This window comes from Vidua chalybeata, chromosome 7, assembly GCF_026979565.1.
Source record: "Vidua chalybeata isolate OUT-0048 chromosome 7, bVidCha1 merged haplotype, whole genome shotgun sequence".
In the NCBI taxonomy this organism is placed as follows: domain Eukaryota; kingdom Metazoa; phylum Chordata; class Aves; order Passeriformes; family Viduidae; genus Vidua; species Vidua chalybeata.
Window position 1 is genome coordinate 8,458,662 of NC_071536.1, and position 10,784 is coordinate 8,469,445.

Genomic DNA, 10,784 nt, shown 5'->3' on the forward strand with positions numbered 1-10,784 from the left:
TCAGAATCACAACTTTAATTATTCATTTCATGTCTGAGTAGACAGCATGTCTGCAGCTTTTGCTGTCAATGGATAGATGCAGAAGAAAGCATAAGGTAATGGTTGTAGCAATAGCCTTCCAGGGTATAAAACAGTCCACAGTGATCTTTTTCCCACTTGGAGGAGTGGGAGAAAATCTTAGACAAAGAAATTGAGATTATTCAGATTAAATCATTATGAATGGTGCTCAGGTTTGTACAGTATGAAGGGAGACTGTGTGCCACGTACATTTCTGTCTAGGTAATATGACTTAAGTACAGAAGTCAGTGGCAGGAAGGTCCATCTTAGAGGAGGAAACAAAACTTCTTTTTGCAGTTCCTTAGTTCTTTGAGGGTGGGTACTTGAGCAGTCACTTCTGCTTTCCAGTGTTAAGTGGATGCAATAGACCATAGTAAATACAAATCAATGAAGTTTTGCTATAGTATTTTCAAACTGTACTTACTGACTGCTTGAATTAATTTATGATACTTCTAAAGGTTGTGGTTTGAAATGTGTCTTGTGAACTGGTAAACTTGTACAGCTGATGCTGGTGACAACAGGAAATCAGAAACACAAAGCATCTTGCAAAAGTAGGCTAAAAGAGTGCAAACATAACCAGGGGGCTGTGCATGTCTTCATTGTAGAAATGTCATGAACTGACCAGTAAGAGATCTTTAAAGTTATATGTAGATTTCTGAGATTTGGAATATTTAGCAGCAGAAAAGGATGACCTTTAAACAGTGAGTTTTTAATTCCTGCTTTCTGGTAGCCACAGGCTGATGTGCTAAAAAGTGGTACTTTAAAACTATTGGGGTTTTGGTTTTGTTTTTCCTTTCCACAGGGAGAAGCAGTACGTTTAGCTCGGCAGCTGCCCTTACATTTGTCAAAAGAAGATGTGCAAAACACAATTTACAGGATGAAGCAACAGCTTGGAAAGGAAAATAAAGGCTGTGTTCATGGTCGTCCTTTTTTTCATCACTTAACAGATATTCCAGAAGCTGACAAGCACAACTCCATGGAAATTATTCAGTAAATGGAACATTTTGTTTGGGGTCATACTTCTCTTGCTTAATTTTGATCACTACTCTGTAATTTCAGTGTGTTTTGTGCAAAGTTTTTGTGTAATGATTTTTCATTGTTACATGTTCACCTCCTAAAGACTTTATTTAAATAAAAATGCTACTTGAAAACGGAAAAAAATACTGTAGAAAAACAACTCATCGCTATTTTTTTTAAAAGAGTCTATTAAAGAAATGTTCTCAACTCGTTTCCTCCTTCTCTTATTGCTGCAGGTTTAAGAAATACCAGTATGTCAGAATTTTTTAGATGTGAAGTGGTTAGAAGTTGCTTTCAACAGAGCATGGCAAAGTTTATTATACTAAGGACATCAGCTGTTAATATTCAAAGGAATGTCAGATAGCTGTAAGTATTTGAATATGGCATTGCCATATGCAGTTATTATAGTGAGACTTCTATCTTGTTGTATTTCTGTTTGGAAGTTCTTAGCTCATGTAAATGAGTATTGACAGTCCTAGTGTCCAATCTCCAAAAATTCTACACTTACAGAAATATGGTTCTTAAAAGTACAGTACAAAAGTTTTAAAACTTCAGATCAACAAAAACTGGCCAGTTCCTTGAAAGCAGAATGGATGTGAGTCACAGGAGCACAGGTTAGCACTGAAATCAGGTGCCCATGGATGTTTATTGGTGCAGTGCTATGCACAAACTGTTTGGGGGTGGGAAACATAAACTGTCCTCCCTCAGGGAGAATGTGGCATAACTAGGGCATAGTCTGCTATATAGAGAGCTACTGATTTTGGTAAACTGGTTCATTCTCTTTCTACCAGAACACAATGTTTACTCCTCTATTTCAAGTAGTGGCCTACTTCTGTAAACCTACCCCCTAGGCCTTCTGTGCACAGCAGATGCCTTGTCTCTGGAAGAGTATGTTTTAAAAGTTTCAAGTTCACCTGAAAATTCCTGTTTATCCCCAGCTGTTGTTTGCAAACCATGGCACTGTGAAATTGTGGTAGGACCTAGCTTTGTAGTGTTTCTGTGGCTGCTGGGTAAATGGTTGAAGGTTGCTGAAAGGCCCAAGTGCAAGTTGGATTGTGGACAGGAATGTTGGAACAGACAAGGAAATGTAGTGTTTGAATGTGTAAATCACTGATGCTGAACTGGTGAGCTAATTTAAGAAACCACATCACAGCCATACATCACAACATGTAAATTCTAACCTGAAAGACAATGATTACCAATTCTAACCTGAAAGGCAAGGATTGTCTTTTTCACAGAACCTGTTGCAACAGAACAAGAGGTAATTGTTTCAAACCAAAAGAGGATCGATCTAGATTACATATAAGAAAGAAGTTTTTTACAATGAGGGTGGTAAGGCACTAGAACAGGTTACCCAGACACACAGTAGATGCCCCATCTGTGGAAATACTCAAGGTCAGGTGGGATGGGGCTCTAGGCAACTCGATTTAGTGAAGATGTCCCTGCTCACAGCAGGGGAGTTGCACTAGGTGACCTTTATGAATATTTCTTTATGCAATTAAAGTAAGTTTGTCCTTTTCATAAAGAGCAAGGATGATCAGAGGGCACAAGCAGGATATCTTTCCAAGCTTAATGGTAGCAAGGTAGAAAATGAGAATGTCACTTGCAAACTGGACACTTGCCTCCAAATGTCACTCAGTGCCGAAGATGTGAATTTTTAGAATCGAAGTGAGAAGGTGGATGGAGATAGAGAAAGGAGACGTGACCCTTGGCTCTGATGGAGAAACAGGATCCCAGCCTTGCATGGGATACAGAAGGTTATAGTTTATTTATTTTTATTCCTGTTGGAATACAAATTCTGAGAGTTTAGAGAGGTGCCATTACAGTGAGAAAAGCCAGAAGCAAGCTGCAGAATGGAAGTTTATCTCCTGACTAAGGTTGTTGGAAATTAAATTAATGTGTGCACCACTTCTAGTCAGTTTTAATGAGATTAATAATAGCTGCTTCTTTTCCAAAAGGTAAGATAGCTATATCCTAATTATACTGAAGCCAGTACTAGTATCTTTCCTAACACTTCAGTCTACATCAAGAGGACAAGTGTTAATTGGTATTCAGGCCCTAGGCTGAGGACAAAAATTGGCAAATGGTATTCACAGGTGCCAGAGTGGGTTTAGTTGCTATGGAAGCAAATTAGCATCAAGATTTTAAGTGCAGGTGCACCAGGTTAGGCAATTGTGAGTTGGTGCTTTCCTCTTTTCCTTGCTATGTTTGCTGGACTTAGACCTCAAAGAGCTGCTCTGGAGGTGTTCCTTAGGTACACGTATGTACAGTTTGTTTTCTGTCTCTGGGGGATGTTGTGTGGCTGGGTGCCAGCCGTGAGTGCTGGAGCATGGCTTTGGAGCTGTAAGTCTGGGTGGCTCCCCACCACGTACTCATGGTTGGGACTGCAGGCTGAAATTGGGAGTTACACTGTTGTTCTGATGGGAGATGGCTTTAGATAGGACAGGGTGGAGGTCTCTTCTTGCTTTATCAAAAAGAAACGTTACTTTCTGTTTCTAAAGATGTTCTTACTGATGCCTCTAGTGACGCATCCATTTTATGTTCTTTGTTTAAACAATAGAAATACCCCAGTTCTAGGTTTACGAGTTTGAAGAAGTTAAATGATGTACCTGAGGTGGCAGTTCTGGAGAAGGAAGCCATTGCATCAGCACGGGGTGCTACACATTGAACCCCGCGAGGCTCTCGGGGAAGCACACAAAGGCTGCCTTTGCCTGCACTCAGTCTGTCCCCAGCTCCATGGGCACTTTGTTTAAAAGGAAGAAGAAAACCTGAAATGTGCAACGTTGGGTGGAGTTGCATATTGCCCTCCTTGACCTCTTCCCACGGAGGAAGAGCTGCGGAGCAGGGCGTGGTGGGTGCGTGTCCCAGCGGCCAGCGAGTGGCAGCCACCTTGTGCCCCACGCAGCTGCTTCCCCACGAGTGGCCGGGCTGGGGCACTCCAGGGACTTCTCGTATTTGCGCTGCCCTCTGCTGGCATTTCGGTTTTGTACACTTTGGTCTTAAAATTGAGGTCTGGGGCTGACCATGGATGAGCATTGTTCCTTCCATACTTCACGTCCCCGGCAGGTCAAAGCGTTACTACTTACCGTGCTCCTCGTGGTGTGCATGTTTGCTTTCCTAAAATACACCTAGGGCAGGTAGCAGTGTTCCCTAGTGGAGGGTCAGGAGCTTTCCAGACTAAAGCATGATCTTGTAGGAAAACTTCCAAAGCCTTTTGGTTGTACGTAGCTTTGCATTTTTCAAAGGATTGTTCATCTCCTTGGTTGGGGCAGGTTTAGTTCTGGTGTGTGTTTGCAGCTCAGGTGTCTCCTTCACCCAAATTCTGAGAAGTTGCACATTCCTTTAATGGGAAACCACTGAATATCAATTTAACTTTATAAATAGAGAAAAATCTCATTGAAAAGAAAAAGTATTTTTCCTTGCATGTAAATATGGGTATGAACATGAAATTGAGGTAGCAACTTTACATGTGTCTTTTCTGAATGTAATAGGAATCTTATTAATGAAGTTTCTGTTGCAGTTAACCAATGTGTTTGTGAAGGAGTTTGGACTATTTCTTGTTTGGTTTTTTTTTCCCCTTTATCATGAATAGTATAGTTCAGAGAACTACAGCAAAACCAGAAGAATATTTAAGTTATTTTAGGAGCACCTAGCAGTCGTTGACAACAATAAAATGTAGATCATGGAGTTCAGGACTTGTTAGAATGGATTCTCCTTTATTTCCATATTCTGATATGGAATATCTATCAATAGGAACAATATTCCCAAGCACTTAATTTAGTTATACCAGCAAACATTCCCTAGTCTCAAGGATTTAATTCCTTTTGTTTTCTCCTGCAAATTTACTGGTATTACTTTAGTGCAAGTTGACTTCAGCAAACAACTTTTTAGGTTTTTGAAAGGGTTGTAAAATTTGGTCTTCAGAGTTTGTTTTATCTTCTGTAGAGGAAGTTGGGCTTTGGTTTTATATTGGGGTTTGGTTTCTTCTGCTAAATAAACTTATAATTCTGAATTTATTTTTTGGCTGCAATAGAATATTGAAGGGTTCTTGAGAATTTTGTTTCATTTGTACCCAGCATTTAACAGGATGAGTTAGCAATTATAAGAAATTTCAGGTATATCCATTTAATTTTGCAAATGGACTTGCTTTTATTTTTTCCCCCTCTCTCCCTCTCTCTGTAAGTATGGAGTATCATATCTGAAATTATGGAGAGTATAAATGTGGAAATGTTAAATCTTTTGTTAATGGCTTCGAATTAAGCACACATTGTTGCAGATGATTTGGAGGACTTATTTAAAGTAAATATACAATTTCAAGCTCAATTATCATTCATAGTTTAACCGGGCATAGTGAGATATTCAGTCTGTGAATTTGATGCAGTGTTACTTCATAATTACAATGCTTTTTTACAGTAAATTTGATATAGAACAGTTGCTAAAGGAAAGTTGCTGAACAGTGTGACCAACCATTTTATGGGACACATCTGGTGCATTAGTTCAGGATGTGCAGTGCAGGAGAACAGAGCCTTTTGCCCAAAAGGAGAAGGAAGCTAACTCCACATGTATATGTTTTGGGGACATGCAGAGAGGTTAAACAATTACGAGTTAATTGTGTAAGCTAATAGGAGGGGTGTTTGTAATGTCATTTCAGAATAGCTAAGGAGGAAACAGAGGAGAATTATTGTTTTAAAATCTGAAATGAATGGTTTACACCTGTTAATGTTACATTTAGAACAGCTGTTTCTTTTATTATCAGTAAACAGATGCAGAAAGTAATGGAATGTTTTAAAGCAATATGTTAATCCTCTCTTCCACTACTGAATATTCTCATAATGTCATGATTAAATATTAACTGTAATGCTGCTGTCATCCGCAGTTAAAGAATATTTACTTATTATTTTAATCACTTTTTATCTGAGGTTGTAAATGTTTATCCAAAGTTATTGTTGTCTTTCATCAACCCAACCTAAGTGTTTTCTTCACAGCAGTAATTTTATTGATGATTTCATTGGACTGAACTACTCAGTCAAAATAACACTGATTTTGGTTTTGCTCAAAGGTTATTTCTGTATTTGAAGTTTCACCTGAAATGAAACAACTGTATTTATAAGGGATGGGGTGGGGGAATTGCTCTTAAGGGCCCAGTCTGAAGTTGATTATAGGTGAAGTTTTCCTGGAGTATACTCAGGTTAAGCACTGCAGTTGGAATAGTACCAGTTAGGTGGTACAGGAGAGGGTCTTGTTTTTTTGTTTACAAGTTAATGCCTAAACTGACCTGAAGTTTCCTAAACGCCTGTAGTGGCCCATACATGCTCAGAGGTGACAGTAGGGGTTCTTCAACTGGAAAATGCATGTCTTAATCTGAGAATTGCAGTGTGTGTAGATGTTGTGAAGCGTGCAGCGTTTCAGTGACCTAACGTGCGGTGGTGGAGCATTACTAACCGACCCTCGAAGAACGGAAGCGCAGAGGATTCATGCTCTATGACTTGTTTGGCAGATTAGTTTTCAGGAAATGCACAGAGCGACGAATATGGCAGCTGCATTATTAAAAATACTGTATTCAAGCCCAGGTCAAATTGTTCATTCATGCATGGAGTAACTCAGCATTAATTGAATCATTGCGTTTTTGACATATTTTAGATCACTGATATTTTTTGCTTCAGCACTTGAAATGCCTGATAAATTACTATATTCACAAGGGGCAAGCATTTTGGCAGAGGAATGCTTTATAAAGCATTTATGTGTGAGTGTTTGCTCATCAGGTCATTGCAATAATAAAAATGCATTGGTAGAACTAAGATTGTGCCTTAATTCTAATGTCAGGCAGTCTATTTTTGGAGGATTTCAAGATGCTTAGGTAAAAATATCTAAAATTATACAAAATAATTAAAAGGGAATGTCTTCCTTTGTCCTTATTAGCTTGATACTGCTTATATTAGATAAATTAGAGATGTTCCTGATGAGAGTTTATTTTCTCAATTGAAAAAAAAAAAAAAAGAGGGTAGGAAGAAACCCTCCCATGTCCATTAATTAATTTAAGACTCCTGTTATCTCACTTCAATAGAATGGAAAGGAAAATTCTTTTAGAAATAATTGGAGTTTTTTGTATAAATTAGTTTTTGAAAGGCTAATAATTCCAGCTTGTAAGGAGCAAATCTAGGTATGATTCTTGTTAGACTTTGCCAAAACAGACTAGTAGTAAATAGATTATTTCAAAGGAATGTTTTGTTGAAGGTCTATTCTTCCTTAAAGCAGACAGAGTAGAAATATTATTTAGTCAGTTAACATTCCTGATGCTCCCTGATACCTTAGGTGTGTATAATTTAGAACAGGAACCATTTAATAGTTATTAGGACAAATGGAAATGTAGAAAACTGTTCCCTCATCAGAGGAATTCACTCAGTTACTTCTCCCACAAGGGAGTTACAGAACCTTTCCCTGAAGCTTCACACTGAGCTTCAAAATGCCCTTTTCCAAAAGTGGTTGTCCCAGATCCCATTGCCATTTAGGAGAGCCATATCTTCTCTGCTTTATTTACAATGACCTTTGAGCAACTGAAAATGCTGCCAGCTCCTTTAGAAAGTGTGGCTTTGAAATTTCAATTTTGATCTATGTTTGGAAATGGGCAATTTTGATTGTGCATCAACTATATCAGCAATGAAATGGATAATGACCTTTTACAATGATAGTGTTTTATACTCTTAGTGAGCTGCACTGTAGAATCTGAAAATGCTTAGTAGTGTACCAGCCACTTGTAGGTTATGGGAACTGAAGAAACAGTTCAGTCAGCCATGAGAGGGATGCAGAGTTTACAAGGGTGAAAACTCCAAATGCTGCAATTCAGATTTACACTTGTATTTTTACTAGGATGAGCATGAACCTAATGTTTAATGGGTGTGTGCAGTTCATTCTTGCCTGATTGCAAACTTCTTGTGGAGTTCTCAGTACGATTTCTTACTCTATAGAAGTCATCAGAAGTTATGCATCTTTTCATTATGGTTGTGTCCTGCTGCTTCTGAATTTTAGGTGCTCTATAGCAACAAAGTGTTGTGTTAAATTCCTTAATCATGTCAAGTAATGAAGGTTTCAAGCAGCACAAGATTTATTTTTATTTTATTTTTTAAGCCTGTGTGGAAGCAGAACTAATAAAAATCAAGTCCATTTAAAGAACGGTTTGAATAACAAAATACCATGCAATAACTGTTTTGCCAGTTTTCTTCTGGTTACCAGTCTGTGTCTTTTAACTGTAGCTCAGAAATCTGGAGCAAGTATTTTGGCATAGCAGTTTGTTGTAAGGAAGATTTAATAGCTTGTTATGTCCTATTTCTATAAACAGAAGTCATTTAGAGTTCAGCAGATATATTTAGAATCAGCATTTGTGCTGGTAGTTACAAGCTGAATAAAATAATCTTTGAAAAGCTCAATATGCAGAAGGGAATATTCAGGTTCATATTTACCTCACAACAAATTCTCTTAGGAGACTTAGGGATTTTCACAAATAGGAACCTACAAAATTGAGTATCACATTTACTACTTTATTTTAAATCTTGTTAATAATGAGGTTTTGTTGTGTGCAAATGTTAATAGTTTTAAGAGAACTATGTGGCTACTGCTGTTCAAGAGGTCAGGTCCTGTACTCCTTACTCTGGCAAAATTCCCTAACCTTCAAACAGGGACATATCTCTGTCCCAGGGAGTACAGAGTAAGGCCCAATAAAATGGACAGCCCAAAGCTTTGGAGAGGTCTCCTCTACTCTCAGCTGGTTTAGGACAGAATATTAATACAAGTTTACTCTGAGTGATTTGTAATCTAACCTCTGATTTGTTGACTTCAAGGTATGCGTGATAACTGACAAACATATGCAAAGTCAGTTTAAGATAGGAGTTTTATAGCAAATAGTAAATTAAAACCATAGTGACCTTTTAGTCTTGCTGATCATGTGCAGAAGGATGTTCATGTGGTGCCCTGTACTAATCACAGTAGCAGGGCTCTTGCTCAGGGAACAGCAGGCACAAGCAGAACTCTTGTGTATTTGTTCTTCTACTGCATTTTTATTGAAAACATTTTGCAATTAAAATGTTATACCTTGATGCAATTTTTGCATATTCTGTTCTGGAAAACATAGCACTTCTTTTCTTATGAATAAGGTTTTTACTTAGTGGTGCAAATAATCATTAATGCCCTAGTTCAAATTTCATTTGTTATTGCTGTCCTGATTGCTGGCTCTGGCCATGTTTAATGCATAGTCTAATGATTTTAATTATAACAATTCATGTACAAATTTTGCTAGACACTCCAGGAGCTTGAAAATTACTAATTAAAAGCATCTTAGATAGTTAATGTAAATATACTTTTCTTCCTGTATTTTAACACAATAATAACTGCTGTAGTTTATTTTATAGTGAATGTCCATGCTATCAGCATCACAGAAAATTGCATCCAATCATATGATCACCCCATCATTAAAGAAGTGTCTTTTAAGGATGTTTTTGCAAACAACAAAAACCTTCATTTTCTCTTCTCATATCTAAGCAGGTAATTCTTCAGTTTTTATCATGTTTGAATTCTGATTGTTTCAGTAGCCTCAGAGAAGCCTTCATGTAGGTGTATTTTTTTAAATGTCAGAGCTAAAGAGAGAGAAAACAGTACTTCTCCCCTCCCTTGTTTTCATTCCTTATAATGTTGCTAGCTGTTCACCCAAGTGTCAGAAGTGTGAAGCTGTGTATACAAATGAAGCTGTGTGCACAAAGGATTCTTATGATGCCCTTTGTCCCCTCATCAAACTGGAGTACTAGGAAGAGGACTGGCAGTGTGGCTGGCTCTTGGCAAATCTGGTAGCTGAACAGACTGAGTTTCCCCATTTTAGCTACATGGGGACTCTACTTTAGGGGAAAATTATGTGCTGGTACCAAATAATCTATATGATGTGCAACACAAAAGTTTTCCTGTTTTGTGGGGGTTTCTATGACATGACCTGTGGCCTAACTGAAGAAAACATCACTGGGAAAGTGCTACATATACAGATACAAGTGCTCCTATTGATACATTATTTTTCTAAGATTTTGCTGAGTAAAGCTCTTTCCATACATAAGCGTTTTGGCCATCTGCAACTGCTTGTCAGTGAGGCTGGTTTGAGAACACTGGCTGTAATTGTAACCTCAGGAATGTGTGACCAGCTCGCGGCCAGCTGTGCATGCCCTGACTTTTCCCAGGTGTTAAGATACATGGCCACTTTTGTTCCCCTTAACCAATGAGGCAAAATACAGTCCTTGTTTTTCTGCACCTTGTATTAAGCCTAAGAACTGCTGGGTTTTGTTAGTTTTTCAATAGGTCATAGCAAACAACTACACGAAGTTGTCCGTGTTGTTTAACTATTGGGCATCTGTGACACAGTGTGCTGCATCTGTAGGATAGCATGTCTTTTGAGAAATACAAAAAGGGTACTCAGTTCACCATGGTCTTGCTATAAATTAGCAGTGCTGACCCTGCAAATCACATAAGTGATCCTTTTTTATTGTTGTTGCTTGGAAAAGATTTTCCTTATGTTTTGATTGTGTAGATATTTCTGCAGTTTAAGCCTCAAGATCCAGAGTGAGTTTTGATGCATTTTTCAATTGGTTTTCAATTGGTTTTATTTTAATGATCCATTTCATGTTCAGAAGAACACTTAGTAGCTGTTTGCTGCACAGGAACCTAATTGGAACAACTCC

General features: G+C 38.1%; 1 protein-coding gene across 5 annotated transcripts in view; it reads left to right on the top strand.

Annotated features, from left to right (window-relative positions):
* Window positions 1-1,270, top strand: part of PMS1 (PMS1 homolog 1, mismatch repair system component) — a 44,064-nt gene extending 42,794 nt beyond the window's left edge. For 4 of the 5 annotated variants that reach the window (XM_053947664.1, XM_053947663.1, XM_053947660.1 and 1 more), the window contains exon 13: window positions 860-1,270. In XM_053947664.1, coding sequence (XP_053803639.1) covers window positions 860-1,051 — 192 coding nt within the window. In that variant the 3' untranslated portion in view covers window positions 1,052-1,270. The remainder of the gene's footprint in view (window positions 1-859) is intronic. The other variant, XM_053947662.1, reaches the window with a different exon arrangement.
* Window positions 1,271-10,784: the final 9,514 nt, after the last annotated feature.